This window comes from Siphateles boraxobius, unplaced genomic scaffold (assembly GCF_051911475.1).
Source record: "Siphateles boraxobius isolate OS27281-9 unplaced genomic scaffold, OSU_SipBor_1 11, whole genome shotgun sequence".
Lineage (NCBI taxonomy): Eukaryota > Metazoa > Chordata > Actinopteri > Cypriniformes > Leuciscidae > Siphateles > Siphateles boraxobius.
Window position 1 is genome coordinate 12,032,260 of NW_027508711.1, and position 16,618 is coordinate 12,048,877.

At 35.7% G+C, this 16,618-nt stretch overlaps 1 protein-coding gene across 8 annotated transcripts in view; it reads right to left on the bottom strand.

Moving 5' to 3' along the window:
• dbn1 (drebrin 1) overlaps window positions 1-15,465 on the bottom strand; it is an 82,698-nt gene extending 67,233 nt beyond the window's left edge. For 2 of the 8 annotated variants that reach the window (XM_077196848.1, XM_077196838.1), the window contains exon 1: window positions 15,235-15,418. In XM_077196848.1, the coding sequence (XP_077052963.1) occupies window positions 15,235-15,317 (83 nt within the window). In that variant the 5' untranslated portion in view covers window positions 15,318-15,418. Of the gene's footprint in view, window positions 1-15,234 lie in introns of all 8 variants that reach the window. The other 6 variants (XM_077196856.1, XM_077196862.1, XM_077196868.1 and 3 more) reach the window with 6 other exon arrangements.
• Between the last annotated feature and the right edge of the window lie 1,153 nt (window positions 15,466-16,618).

Below are 16,618 nucleotides of genomic sequence, written 5' to 3' on the forward strand. Positions count from 1 at the left end.
TTTTATAATGTTTCACAATTTTACTGTATTTTTGATTCAATAAATGAGCATAAGAAAGTTCTTTCGAAAACATGACCAAATCTTACCGACCACAACCTTGAACAGTGTGTATTGCATATATTTAAATGCTATTTATTTGGTCTAAGGCTCAATTTAGAATTGAATAGTGTAATTAATCTGATTGGCTGAGAGCCTTTTCCAACCAATATCCATCCAAAACACTAATATCACACGGAAAGCATTTCATAATTTGTATCACTCCACTTGTTTCTACCGGATCTTTACTGCAGTATTTCTTACAAATATGCTATTTTTAGACAAGAATGTAGTCGTTTAGACCTCAAATATGCGATTTATATAGAAACATAGAACCTATTTGACGATTTGTTTAAACGTTTTCGGAGATGTGAGCTCCAGGCCGCCAGTGGCCGCTCAGCGCTCATGTTCCCGAGAACAGCTTCATCTCGTCAAGTCTTTCGAGAATTCGCCGCTGGCTCTTATGTAGATAGTGGTTAACCAGGTATAATTCATTTTGAGTATATCAACAAACGGTAAATCTTAGGTCTTATTAATCTATTACTTGTTCAAGAGGAAATCGATTTGGCTGAGGCAAAGTTAAGTTTCATAACATTATATTTTTATTTAACCTAAATCCTGTACTAACAAGAGCGCTGCTTTTGTACTTTTGACTGATTGTTTTGCTTATGTGCATTTGAATACTCATTCATGCATATTCACGTCTCTGTGACATTTAACTTCTGATCGGCTCAAGTAGGTTGCAGTTCACTTGATCAATAGCTTCAGCTGAGGCTTTCTGAATGCGATTCAGCATTTGTCATGCCGCTCTGTGGGTGTGGGGAAATAAATCTGGCCCCAATTCCCTAATCCCCTGTCACAGAATATCTCCTATTCCTCTGAAATTTTAAATCAAAAAGACCAAAACTACTAGTACAAATCACTTGAGGTACAGCCATGTGGTTAAACGATCCTGGAATTTAAAAAAACCCTGCCTGATCTGAACCCATTTCATTATAATTTGGGTGAAATGACATTAAAAGGGTTCTCACTAGCATCTAAATGTTAATAAGGACTAGGCTAATTCCCCCGGAAGCACCAAAGAACCTGACCTAAATGGTAAAATTACTCATATGCATTTTGTGTGTTTTTCTTTAAACTGTGTCATCCCTGCATATGTGGGGACTTGTGTAAATCTGTGTCCTTAATTCTCTGGGATTGATACAGATTACCGTGTTGAGGGATTTGGACTTCTTTCAATGGCAGGTACAGAGCCTGTCGGAGCCAACAGGTAGTGTGAGTGTCCAAAACAGACCAACTGACTGCCATTGGTCTAAATATACTATTCTACTGATTCCAATGTTATGGTTGTTATCTTGTCCCTCCAGGCTTGGAGCCTGTTTGGCCGCCTGCTTGTTTGAATACTAAGCCGGCCTGCCAAAACGTGCCCTTAAGACAAATTGTGCCCTCCCGACATGGTGAGCATGTCCAAGACCTTGATTTACAGAGTTAACTCATCAAGAGATAGGGACTGGAGCCATATGACTTTGAATAATGTCAATGGCTCCCTTGTGAAAAAGAAGTATGGATAATTGTAAGAAATGTGCACTGTGTTTACTTCAAATTATAAAAGTATATTACAGAGTTTTTCACAAGATTTTAGGAATCTGTGGTGGGTGGACCTCGGTCACTCGAGGTGGTCCAGGGGCATGCCCCCGAAAGAAAATGTTGTACATTTTTAAGTTAAATTCATCAATCTGGTACACTTTGAGAGTTCAAAATGAAGAACTCCAACCCATATTCAGTGTGTAAATTGAACAAAGTCAGTGCACTCAAGTCAGGGGACTCAAACTTCTTTTTAGTTGTGATATAATGTCTCAGTCTACATTACACTACATAATACTAATAATAATAATAAAATATTATTCCTTTGACACTAATAGCCATATATTGTAAAACAAATGCATTAAAAAATAAATGAAACTTTCATAATTAGTTTTGTCTTAATTTCTATACATGCAAAAGATCAACCTGTGAGCTTTTATTTTTGATGGAAAAAGCAGTCGAGCTTTTATTTTGGTGGGAAACAAGTTTCTAAACTCGTCTCATTACAAATTTAGTGTAATGCTGTAATCATCAACTATGCAAATGTGAAAATAATGCGTGACTGCGTTTCCAAATGCAAGCTAAACGCAGCACATGAAGAGATAGAGTTCACTGCATTCAATCACTTTGAACTGAGACTGTCACAACATTAAAGGACTTTTATGTTATTATGAGAAGTTCAAATATATTTCCCGGCCGCGACAGTCTATGATATGGAAGCACTGAAATCTGTTTGTGGTGGTCAATGTTGATATTGTGGCGGGTCGCCACAGATAAATCAATGAATGGGAAACACTGATATTAAAAAACTTACAGATAATATCATATTAATCAAAAAAGGCCACTTCAGTGTATTTAAAGATATTACACTTTAATGACTGTTTCTTAACACACTTAAGTTCACATTTAAGTTTTAAGTACATTAAATGATAACCTTTTGTCACGCATTAAAGAACACTTATTTTGATGTTGACTAACATACTAAAGCACATTAAGTAGTTTGTTATTTAATATATTTTAATTTTACTAAATTGCAACTTCATCATAATGTGTAATTGCAAATATAATGAATACATGACATAAAAGTTTCAAAAGAAATGACTAGGCCTATATTACTAATAAACTATATTTTAGTTTATCATAAATGCTTGCTACATTTGGCAGTAGGTTTTAACCATATCAAAGACAGTAGAAGTAATTATGAAATTACATATAAAGATGTGCATCCTACTTAAATGGGTATAACTGCATGTAATATAAAGTACATTATTTCAATAAGTACTCTTTTTAAGAGTAAGCTAAAGTGTACTTTTTCACAAGGGTATCCATTTAAACAAACTTTAAACTTTAAGGACACCATCAAGCTGAAAATATAAATTTGCAAAATCTTTATTTTTTGGCTGAAATAGTTTATTACCTGTGAATTTAGTGAAATTTTTATGTGAAGTTTAATTACTGAAACTTTATTTCCGGTTTCAGTGTTTCGGTTAAAAAATCATTTTGGTCCATCACTACACAATTCAACTATTTTCCTGGCTGATATGAAAATCCACAGTTAGCGTGTGCAGACAAGTGCTATCAACAAACTATCAATGAGGAATTCTAACTTTAAAATATCTGTTAGAGTGTGGTGTGCTATCTTGGTCACGTTGCAGCTCTCCAAGCACTATAGGAACAAAACCATTAAATCTAATTATTGACATGTTTGTGGTTCCTCACATTTTGAAAATCTGATAAGATTTTTTAACAATATTTTAGCAGACTTACAACCACTGGCCACTGTGGTGAGCTAAAATAGCTAGATTCGGAGTACAATACATCTTCCTCTTCCTTAAATCCCCCTGAATCAGTTGACAGGCGAGCAAAGTTCTCTTGTTGCAGGATTCAGAATTAATCTTAGCGAATGTTATTGTGGATGAGAGCAAGGCTAAGCACACAGCCAGATGGTCTTCACAGGGGCACTCAGTGCTCACTGCGACGCCAACCTCCACTCGCAACCGCACAAAACTAACTCTACAGTACAGAGCTGTTCACGTCAACATATCAGACTCCACTTTAAATTACAAATCTGTGCATGTGTAAATAGCAACGTTTCTCATTCACTAACTGTGCATACACATGTATTTTTGTGTGTGAAACAAGGGTACAAATGTTTTCACGCAGAAATCGTGATTCACCTATCACTTCTAAATTTTAGGATAAAAGATTGAGCCACTGCCAGTGACTTTAGTAAAATGAAATGTATGAAGACAAAATGTTTATTTATAGATTAAGTGACCCTAAGTGAGAATGAGTCACCATTTTCACAGATTTGCGTTTTTGAAGTTTACACAGAGATGATAACGGTATCGTTTTCAAAACTTGCACTTTAAACTATTTCGAAGTTTGCATTCTCAGGCCACAAAAACAAAGTTGTCTTGTAAATGAACCGCCAAAACGCATTAAAAGTTTTCTGTTGAAAATGATGTTAAATTGTGTTTTAAGTTAATAACTAGGCCTAATGATTTTTACAACGAAAATTAATCAATCAAAAACTTACTTAAACTGGACAATGAATTTCTTCTAGATCTTCTGTATACAGCCAAAACAACCTCTGTTCCATTCCTATCATTCCACATATCATTCCACATATCACTGTAAAGCGGCTTTGAAACAATTTGTATTGTAAAAGCGCTATATAAATTAAGGAGATTTGACTTGACCAAATTTGTCTCTCATTTGCACTATGAACGGCATAGGAAACGTCTTCAAAGATAAAAGGCTCTTCACGATGGCATTCAGATTCAAACCTCACCTCTCCTTCCCAGTCTCAGATAGTTCTGAGCTTTCAACTGACACCCACACTAAGCAAATCATTTCCCATAAATCCCCGAGCCTCATCCACTAACATAAGCCTAGTCCTTGTCAGAGACATAAATATACATTTTCAAAAAGGATTGGAGAATATTTTTCAGCACATATTTCAACTGTTATCACTGTCGGCTTAAAATAAGATATTCTAGAAAAGACTCCAGGGAGTAAAACTGAAATTATCACTGAAAATAAAATAAAATACAATAAATACATTCAAAATAATTTTTCATATCTTCATCGCTGAAGATCAGTTACAATTGAATTTAGGATTTCTGAAATAAAGAAATTCATGCTGGTGCTCCACATGGAACATGTTGTGTTAGTTCATTGCAAAGAACTTAAACTCAAATTCTAATTCAAACCACAAAAGTTCCCCCTCAATCAGAATCATATTTCCAGAAATGTCACAGCCAATTGACATTTTCAGTGAGAAAAGCTGATCTTAAAGCTTTAACTGGTGCAGACGGTTATTGAGACTCCCCATTGAGATCCTGTAGCGAGATAAATGACCTTGAATGAAGAACAATTTTAAAAATAGATTCAATCTCAGTAATGCAATGATTTCCACTTATAGGTGCAACCAGAACCTATAGAACCAATTAAGTATTGTAGCATGGTTTCTTGACAACAGTTATTATAAAGCATAAGACAAGTCCTTAAAATGATTTTTTTATGAAAAAACAGTGACGCACGAGGTCTATTTTTATCATAGAGACACTAATCAACACCTTCAAGAGATTCAGTCAGTAGGTGATCATGTATAACCAGCCAGTCATTAATGCAAAATATGCAAAACGGGGGCCCTGAATGTGCTTATTTTGCTATTACAACCCTCCGACATTATCTACATTAGCCTATCCCACTGCAAGTCAAATAAATATGAAAAAAAAAAACTATATGAAAATGAAGTATAGTTCTGACTTAAAATTATTTAACTGTAAAGTATAAGAAGGTGGCGTACAATGATACAAGATTGACATAAAACTAGCATTAGCGGCTATGTATGTAAAGAGATTCCTGACACATTAGTAAAAGTATACCATTAGGGTCCATTATACAAACATATTTTACCTCAGAATTCTTTGATTGACCAATCAGAACAAAGTTTTCCAGAGAGCAACGTCAAAAAAGAGGAACTGAGCTGAGTACTTAGCTCAGTGCTAAGTGTGCTTTTCAATGCTATCACTGGGAGGTTTCATAGAGTAAAAAAAGATTAACTTTTCAATTGACCAAACTTAGGTGACCCCAAAAACAGCCAAATCGGCTCTTCAGTTATATAATCTAAGCAAATTGTGCGTATGTGTTATCCGTTTGAATGGAGACAATGTTTTTTTAATACCACTTTAAAGCAACCTAGACAATCTTATGCTATTTCGCTACTCTGCTTCTAAGAAGTGCTGCCAATAAAGCACTTAAATTGTCCTGAATAGAAAGCGGTTTTAAATCTTCCAAGTTAATTCCCAACACTTTTTCATGTTTGACTGTTTAATATGAGAATGGCCTAAAAAATCTGTACATTCACTCAGACCTACTTAAGTAAACTACTTCGGAAAACTGTTTTAACAGGGCTGACGGAAATGTTTAAACAATAAGTTACTTATTTCAACAATCCATGTCCTGTTAACTGGTTTAGTTGAAGAATTACAGATTAAACAGAAAAGTGAACTCACAAATATTCACAGGTATTAGTGACCACTACATGTTGGTCTTCTGTTCACAGCTAAAATTAGACCAACTAAAAAAACTGTAATGAAAGGACAGACCAATGCCAAAAGACAAAGAGCTTTTTGATGTGGGGAAGTCAGTAGCTGTTACCAGAGGGAAACTGGGAAACTTATTTTAGCAGAAGAGTTTCCTGATGGGAAGTTCCATCAGGTCAGAACCCAGTGGGATCTCGCTATCTGAAAGCTCATTTTTGTCTAATGAAATTTTGGATCAATCTTCAAACAAATCTTTGTTAATGTCACCTCGCTATGCAATTAAACAGGTCTGAAAGACTTTTTGGAGCTTGCATGTTACGCGGAACTTCTTCAGCAAATGTATCACTATATGATTCATAGATTAGTTTATCGGTGCATCCAAAACACATTAGCAGAGTTGTTATCATCCAACTGTGATCTCATGGCTCTGTCTATCGTTCTGTCCAGATGTAAAAGTGCCATTTCATCATAATCATCCTAATCTGTTAACAGTTTCTCAATGATGTGGTTAATCCAGTGCTAGAAGGAACTGCTAGATGTTAAGCCCCACAAGCAAGTCCAGGGCGTTCATAAACATTGTCTGTTTTGGTGATTTGGTGATCGGTCCAGGAAAAAAAAAAGATTTTCCCTTTATGGAAATGTATGGCCAATAATGTCTTTCAGTGTAGAAGTTAAAACTCATGGGAAACAATATGCTGGTTTCATATGACCATTTGACATTTTCTTTGTTCCACATTCAAGCAAAATGTGTCAGTGTAAGATTTGAATTTTGCCAAAACAATCATAAGAGTTGCCAAACGTTCTCACCTCTATAGTCACTGCTGATCGCAGTTCTGACACAACTTGTCAACGCCACAAATTAGTAAATCAACAGTTTACCACCATTAAAGAATCATTAGCTGAAAGCACAGTCAAACCACAACCAACGCAGCAAAAGCAAAAAAGGTCTTGTTTCATTTCCAGTAGAGTTTAAATATGGAATCACATTTGCTGAGGTTATGAAAACAAACTCCCACAAAAGAGTACTCATTCCTTCTCAAAATCTTCTGCAAATTACAGTCTGCGTGCGTGTTCATAATAACTGCAGTTCACGGAGTAGCAGCTAACAACTATTTTGATAATCAATGGATCGGCAATTAATCTACAATCTCTCTAAACTCAAAAAAAGAAGCTGTTGAACGAACTTAATTAAATTATGGAAAACTTTTCCACGAAATTGAATTACATTTTTCCAACAAAATCTAATTTGTTTGAGATGATTTGTTTTAATCTTGCTGTATGAACTTAAATTCATTTAGCTCAAGACTACTAAAACAATTGTGTCATTCCTACTAGATAAAGTTGTCAAGTTAACTAGATTTAATTTTTGTCCTGCCTAAAAATCGCCAACATTAAAATTTTAGCTAATTTGACTCTACAGTTACTTCAAATGATAGTAGCTACTAGCATTCAATTTAATTAGAACAATTAATTACATAGTAATATTAGATATGACTTATGCAGGTCAGTGAGTGAGGTTTAATGCATATGTAGTGTGAGTGCCCAAAGTCTAATCACATACGTCACTCTTCTGCATGATGGTAACCACAAAATTCAAAAACATTACAGAAAGTCCTCTGAGTTTCTAACATAACTGAAAAATAAATACTAATATTAACTAACAACATCTTTCCATTTACTGAACAACACATAAAATAACACTTTAATCCCTAAATTTACCCTCCTAATGCAGTCCCTCGCAAAGCATGCTGGGAACTACAGCCCAGTTAGTTGTCAACAAAAATGATTTATGTAGTTTTCACACAAATGAATTGAGTAAACTTCAGTTTTAAATATATTAGGTTGATTGAACAGAATTAAATTAAGCTGTGTAAATTAAAATATTAAACAATCGTGTTACTTTTAGTTAATTAAATTTAACAAGAGGCAAAAATATATTTTTTGAGTGTACTGTGTGTGTGTGTGTATATATATATATATATATATATATATATATATAAATGCAATTGTATTTTGTAAATGCAAAATAAAATATGTAAATGTTATACATTGGGTTGGGTTAAAAAAAAATCCCATCAATATAATTGACGGGGAAAACTTCTGTGCACCCAATGTATACCATTTACATATTTTATTTGATAATTGATTATATTGACAAAAAAAGTCTTGGTTTCAAAATGAAAAATCAACAACAACAACCACAAAAAAACTGTTCTTACCAGCGGTCGAAAATACTAAACTTTGAACTTTGAGAATGTTGTGGCCTGGATCTTATCAGAGCTTGGATGTGGACATGTTTGCACTCCTGTAATGTCAAGGGTCAAGAGCCAGGCAAGGAGCCGCCTTTGTTATTAATCTATGCCACTCACAAGGCGAGTAGAAGGGAAAATACACAGCCATGATCTGAATCAGCTGCCTTTCACAGACAGCCTTGAGTCCGTGAAGAGAGAAGCCAAAGTATCATCTACCCACACAGCGCACCACTATGTCTGGAAAGTGATAACACTGCATGTCCTCTCTTCAATTATACTGCAGTCAGACTGCATTTCTTTCAGTATGCATCACAACTGAACTGTTACAGAGTACAGCCACATTTAAGATTAGTTTTAGTTGGATATACAGTACTAATTGGAAATTTTTATCACAATAATGTGCCCCAGCTTTAGACTTACTCGACACAAAAAATCTCATAACAGATGCTTTGAAATACGCAAATTCATTTTATGCATTGTTGCAGTTGCGTGAACAGACCTCCCTCAGTGGCGGAAGGACAAAAAAGGGCAACAACAAAAAAGAAAGAAGAGTTCCTTGTTTGTTTTGTTTTTTATCCTTTATTTCCTTGGCATTCTATGAAAAGATGTTGATACAATTAGAATGCATAACACATCAAACGAAAATAGGTAAATTATTATAATATTACTAAATATTATTTACTTAACCAAACAAAACAGTGAGAATCAAGAAGGTAATTATGAGGAATTCGTGTTATACATTTTTCTGTATTTATTATATGCATATAGTGTTAGCTGTCATGAAATCAGTAACACTTTACAATAAGGTTTCATTAGTTACATTTTTTAACATGAACTAATAATGAACTGCACTTCTACAGCATTTATTAATCTTAGTTAATATTAATTTCAGCATTTACTAAAACATTATTAAAATCAAAAGTTCTATTTGTTAACATTAGTTAATGCACTGACTGTGAAATAACATGAACAAACAATTAACAGGTGTATTATTATTAACTAAGAATAACAAATACAGTAACAAACGTGTTGCTCATGGTTAGTTCATGTTAGTTAATACATGAATAATAAACAAATTGACCTCATTGTAAAGTGTTACTATGAAATCAAAGATATAAATTCCTTACAATTTAGAGTTGGACATGGACTTAAGATATAATTTCCCTAGATGTATTTCCCCAAGATGATAACACTTTTGCCTTGGATAAAAACGAATGACATTGTCAGACTCAGAATGCGGCTAAAATTGAGTTATAGTTTTATTTTAGTTAAGCATAACTCGCATACTGCCGCAAATTTTACAGTAGCATGGTAGGATAAATGTAACTTTTTCATATTACCTTAAAGGGTTAGTTCGCCCATTTAAGCCACATAAACCACTGTTATGACATTTCAATTCGTTTAAGGTAATTGAGTCAAATATTTACTTAAAGATGTTTGTCACTAATGAAAACTTGTCCGGAGTTTTACATCATCAATCAATGACACGTTCGTTTACAGTGAGCTGCATTACACGCGGGATTGAAATGGTGGCTACAAAGAAATCTCTTAACGTTAATTTTGGTCATGGCTTATCTTGAAAAACAAAGACAATTTGACGGTCGTCGAAGGAGAAGTCACACTGCAGGACTGTGAGTCAAATCTTCTGACACTGCCAGAATTTTGTCAGAGGTAAAATCTGCAATGGTCATTAATCAGCTGTCGGTGAACATGTCAAACTAACGATCAAGACTTCAGATTTTAGCCTAGGATCAGAGGAATCTTTTAGGATTTGCTAAATTTGTCTCAGATGGCCAAATCGTGGCCAAAATCGTACAGTGTTCATCTGGCTTTAGTTAGTAGCTTGCAGTGTTGTTAACTTTTTAAAAGGGTTTGACTAGTTGAACAACCATATTTATAGTCATATTTGTAGTTTTACCAAGTTTTTTTAACATCTAAAATGTGCAGTGAATTCAAGTATTTTAGCATACCGTTTGGTTACACCTTATTTGGATGGTCCACTTTAGATATTCTACTAACTACTTTGCAACATGTCAACTAACTCGCATTAGAATATTAGTAAGATGTAAGGTTAGGGTTAGGAACCTTTTCCTAGCCCTGATAGCAACATAGTGTCGGCCCAGATTCGGGCCACATATGGTACGCATTGAATCCAAGTGTACCAGATGTGGCCCAGATCAGGGCCGACACTATGTTGCAGTTTGGGAGAACTAATGGCAGAAGTACTTGTTTTTTGGTGTGTTCGAACCACAGGAACTACGAACAATTTTAGTTCAAGGAACTCCTTTTGGGGGAACTAAATTAGCTCCTACTTCAGAGTAGGTTCTTTAAACCAGAACAATAAGAACTATATGAAGTCTACGCTGATTGGCCGAACGCACGCGAAACACCAGCACAAACACACAAATGATAGCCTATATATTTATGCCACAAAAATAACTCTACGAACATGGAAAACAGTGATAGACGGACCTCTCAACCTTTACGCTAAGGAGAAAATCCAACGCAACTTTGAAGGGACATGATTATGTATTTCTGCTCAGCTAGCGACATTGGACATCAACCACGAGGCAAATGCCAAAACCTTTTCATATACCGTTTACTTTCTTTGAACAAAAGTTATATCTAATAACATATTAGACAGGACTGTTAAACAGATCGCAAACTAATAAAGACGGGGAATGGGAGCACTGTGTGCTCAGGCTCTGCCGTTCTAAAATAAATTTCCACCGTGCCGTCAAAATAAAGGTCACAACAACAAGCGCGGCTCACGTCACTTCAGAGTTCCTACTGGCGGTGTGAATGCAACCAGGAAAATGACCCAAGGGAAACATTTAGTTCAACTTATAATCATGTGCAACTTTTTTTTCTGGAAAATGCAGCACTTTAAATTTTGAGTAGCTTGTAGCTTGGCAAGCTACAGTTTTAATGTAGCTTCCCCAGCACTGGTTCGGCATGATAAATGACTTGATGACTAAGATAGTGACCTGATGCAGAAGGAATGCAGGCATCAGACTGTGGGAATGTGGGAGATAAACTCCCTGCAGGTGAAGTTGAGATCTGGACTTCACACCACACTTTTAGAGAAATGGTAACATTTTACAGAGTCTGGAAGACCATGCGAAATATGAATCTCCAGTCCTCTGTGTGGTTTCATCGACCTTTTTTGGCAGCCGAATGCAAACAGAAGAATTGTCTCTGGGGCTCTCACGTGCTTTCTTTGTGCTCAGAAGACCTAAACAAAAACCAAAAAGGCTTGAGCTTAGTTGAAAGAGTAGATTTCTTCTTGCTGAACCTCTTCAGGCTGTGGTTGTGGCAAATGTTGCTGTTTGTTACATTTGAAAAGATGTACAAGTTGCAGTGTACCAGTTTGACAGAAATAAAGGTTTTCTCAACAATGCCATAGAAAAATTGATTCGCCAAAAAAAACCTTTCAATGAACAGTTCTTAAAATAACCATTTTATCTTAGTGTGAAGAGTATTTTAAAATGTTCCCAAAGAACCTTTTTCCACTATAAAGAACCTTTCGGCCGCTGGAAAGGTTCCATGGATGTTATAGGTTCCTCATAACACCATTGATCTCAAAGAAGCTTTATTTTTTTAAGAGTGTAGCACTTGAGTAGCTTTAATAACAATTGTAGATGCTAATAGTGTATTTCTTCAAGTCATTAATCTAGATCTGTTATGATCATAATATGTATCATGCACATACATGCAAATTTCCCAGCAAATACAAGATAGGAATCTTTTCTTTTACATGCAAGAGCTCTAGTTATATTACTGGAATTATATAAGCTACTGTATAATGGATGTTTGTTCAATTTCAACTGGAGTAACTTGCTTAAAAAGGGCATTGGTAAAATCTGCAAGAACTGTGTTCTTCCTGCATTTTCCTACTGCAGTGTTACACAAGACATCCTGTGCCATGATGCCCCGCAGTGCGATTGGGTCCCCACAAATCTTTAACAGCTCTGAGGTTAAAGGAAACAGTGTATGCAGGTCCACCTCTGCTGCAATGGTTCACATGAAATATCTATTGAAACAACGTTTTATCATTTACAAAAGGGTTTCCCAAACAGGGGTTCGTGAGGGAAATGCAGGAGGTTAGTGCGTTAATGAAAAGCTATATATGAAATATATCTAATCAAAACACAATGAACTAAAAGTCTGTGATTTAATTGATGTATACAGTCTGTTGTGTTACTGTACGTTTTTCAGAGTGAAGAGTGGCACTGTGTTCATTTAAGTGTGCAGCTTATAATGCAGGTTTTCAAAGCGACTGAAGTTTGGGATTTACAAAATCATGGACACATGAAAACTGCAACCCAACAGGAGCTAAAGAATGGGGTGGGGGACCAACCAAGACCAAGAATGGAAAAATAGGAAAATTCCTTCCAGAAGGCTAAGAAGCAATATATACAGCTGATATAATGTGACTGGTGACCAGAAGATACTCCACTAGCTTCACTACCCTTGTCTTGTACCTTCATCATCAGGTCTGAGGATCGCATATCCATATGCTTTCTTCAGATCAGCAGCCCGAACATTCTTTGCAACAATTCTTTGATATTTGAGAGTACTCTGATATTCAACTCTCTATCCCAAATGGCTTGGCGTCACCTATGGTTGACAAACTTCAAAAGCTTTCTTTTCTAAACCCTACGGCTCCCAACACATCAAAATCCTTTTAAAATAATTATGACAGCCCTTAGCCTATGAAAAATATCCTGGAACTCGCCCTCCAACCTTACACATGCACTCAAGACAATTTGATTTCCATGTCCGATGCGCCTCAATAGGTTTAGAAGCTTTATCTACACAGATTTGAAGCCTACCCTGAGGTTCCTTTGGCAATGAATGGTGGTTAGTAAAATGCTGCTGACCCTATGGGCTTGATCTCATCTTTTAAACACAGAGTTCACTTTGCGTTTAAGGTTTTCCAGACACAAAGGCTCCATAACGTGGTGTTGGTTGTATTGCAATGACACATGGATGAATACCAGGAAGAGGAATGTGAGTTAGCTCAAACTATGTGGGTACAGGAAAGAGGAGAGTTGTGTTTGCGTCTGGTATAGTCATGTGGTTTTACGCATGTAGAACAGGAGCATTGTTTGGAGCAAGGTTTAAGGGTGAACATAGAGGAAGGCAGCTGTTTACAGAGGCTGAAAGTCTTTGTTCCCCTCAAGTCAATGTCACATAAAGTGGCAACTCTGGGACATCAGTTTATTCATATATATAATCATATAATCAAGCAAATTACAGAGTGCTGATGCAGAAAACAAACATCTCAATGAAAATGAGAGAATATGAATCCTTTGGGAAAAAAGTGATTGATTTTATGTCCAGTTTCTTCCCACAAAGATGGCGATATCCAAAATTCTTGCCCTTGTGGGTACATTGTTTGGTCCCAATGAGGAAAAGAGCTAAAAGATCATACTAAATGATGTTTTTGTTGAAAATGTACAAATCTGTGATGGGTAGGTTTAGATGAAGGGTTAGTGTAAGGGGATAGAATATTAAATTATATATATATATATATATATATATATATATATATATATATATATATATATATATATATATAATCATTATGTCAATGGAATGTTCCCATAAATCATGAAAACACAACACGTGTGTTTGTGTGTGTATATATAGTAAAAAAAAATTTTTTAAATCTACACTATTTACATATATTTTTACATTTATTAAAATAATATTATGCATTCACATTATTCATTAGCGAGGCTGTGGATAGATTTTTAAACTAACACTGTTAACTGGCCAAGCAGAGACTCTACTGGCCAATGCTGATTATCTCAAAAAGCTCAAATATCAGCCAAATCAATAGGCCTGGCCAGTATATTGGTTTATCACTATAACACGTCATTCAGTCAGGGTCCAAATTATTCTCTGTACAACGAAAAAACATTTTCTCAAAATAATCCAAACCAAACTTTTTGGCTGGGATGCTAAACCAACAACGCATTACTAATGATTCAGAACAAACAGTTTCGTTTCAACACAAAGAGATGAGATACACTGTCCTGTACAGAGTCCACAACCACGTGGGCCATACAAAAAAAAAAACATATACGCAGTACAAAAAGCTGAAATAGGCGTCAGTAATTATTATAACGGAGGTAATGTCTCGTCTGGTACCAAAGATAAAGATGAGAGAACACAATAAACGGTTGACAGGTTGACAGACAGCCGTCGCCTCGCCCATCCCTGTCCTGCCATGCAAATGGAAAAGAGCTCCATTATTCCCACTGATATACTTCTCTCAGTAGATAAATAATTAGGAAGGCTGCAAATATTTGGGATTGGCATGATCATCTGGTCATGCTTTCTAACTGGCAAATAACAAGCGGTGTAGTGAAGACTCCCTTGAACTGAGCAAACAGTACAAAATCCCTTGCACAACTCTCTGGAGGTCAAAGCATGAACTGCAACCTAGTGTAAAATCCGAGTAGCCTATCAAATAGGCAAGCTAAAGATGCCAACAAATTAAAAATGTGTGATTTTAGGGTCAAAAAAATGTATCAAAGTATGCATTATTAAAATGCAACTACCAGAAAAAGGAAAAAAAATAGAATTAAGGGGTTTAAAATCGATCTATCTAACAAAAGCCCCCAGATATGGGAAACAAGAGATCCAGGATTCATCCCAGACGCATTAATCCACGCATCCCATTCTGTGCAACCCATCCGCATAATAGTTATAATGCCAGCTTAATTATTTTATTTGCAAAGCAGTAACAGCGTACTAAAAAAAAGGAGACTTTTAAAGTCAGATTTGATTTATCTTACCAGTCGGTTGCCGACGTCTCGTTGATAACGTCCTGGTAGGCTGTTAAGAGGGCCAGTCTGTTCTTGCTGAGATTCACAGCCATGTTGCTGCCACTGCAATCATCCAGCCCAGTGTAGCAGTGATGATGAGGAGCGCGAGAGTCACTGCGGACGGAGCGCGAGAGGAGAGGAGAGGAGGAGGAGGAGGAGGAAGGAGGAGGAGAGATGTTGCACGCTGAACAAAGAGACGCTGAAGCCGCTCTGCTCCGACGCGCTGCGCGGTCCTAGTGCCTCTGCGCGAAGTGCGTTATTGTGCTCAAAACAGCTACATGGAACGCAACGTTTTAAAATAAGCCAAACTGTTTAACTGGTCAGTTTAAAAATGCGATGCTCATGGAAGAGACGCATAACAAATATCAATAGCCTACGTCATCTGTTGCATGTGTGAATAGGCCATTAAAACAGTGAATAGACTATCATGGAATGTAATAATTTTCATACTAAATACTGTTTAGTGTTGGCCTATTTTGCTGTGTATGGGGCGCTGAAAATAAACTGTATTAAAATGCTTTAATTTTGACAGATTTATTAAAATAAGGTGCAAGTTGTAGCCTACTTTTTATGTAAAAATTGAATAATTCTGAAGTGCTTTAAATATAATTAATAGGCATAGGCTACAATTCAAATAGATATTCACTACAATTCAAAAGTATGAGGTCATTGAGATTTAACAAATTATAGCCTACTTTTTTTCAGCAAGGACATTTACAAAAGAAAGGTAACAAACGATTTCTATTTCAAATAAATGCTGAATCATGAATCCTGAAAAAAAATAAGAAAAAAAAGTCCATCACAGACGGTTTCCGCAAAGATATTAAGAGTTTCTCTAAAAGATAAAAATGTTTCTTGAGCACCCAATCAGCATATCAGAAGGATCATGGCACTGACGACTGGAGTAATGATGATGAAAATTCACTTGCAGGAATAAATTACTTTTAAAATATATCAAGAAATAAACATGGATATATAATATATTTGTCACGTGGTTTCAGGCAGACAGAAGAATAACGTTCCAACACACCATTTAATAACAAATTTCCAAAAGGCAGGCAAACAGGCATGGAAATACACACTTGGGACCAACTTATATAGCAAACACAAGTGAGGATGATTAATAAAAAACAGCTGACATATATTAACTAATAATGAGGAGCGGGAAAACTGAACAAAGGAACACATAATGAACATGAAAACAAACTAAAAGTCCATGATAATGAAACTAACTGAACATCATGTGACAATATAAGCATATTTGTGTGTGTATGTGTGTTTCACAATATTACTGTTTTCACTGTATTTTCACAAATAAATGGTGATATAAGACGCTGTCAAAACTGTTGAAAAT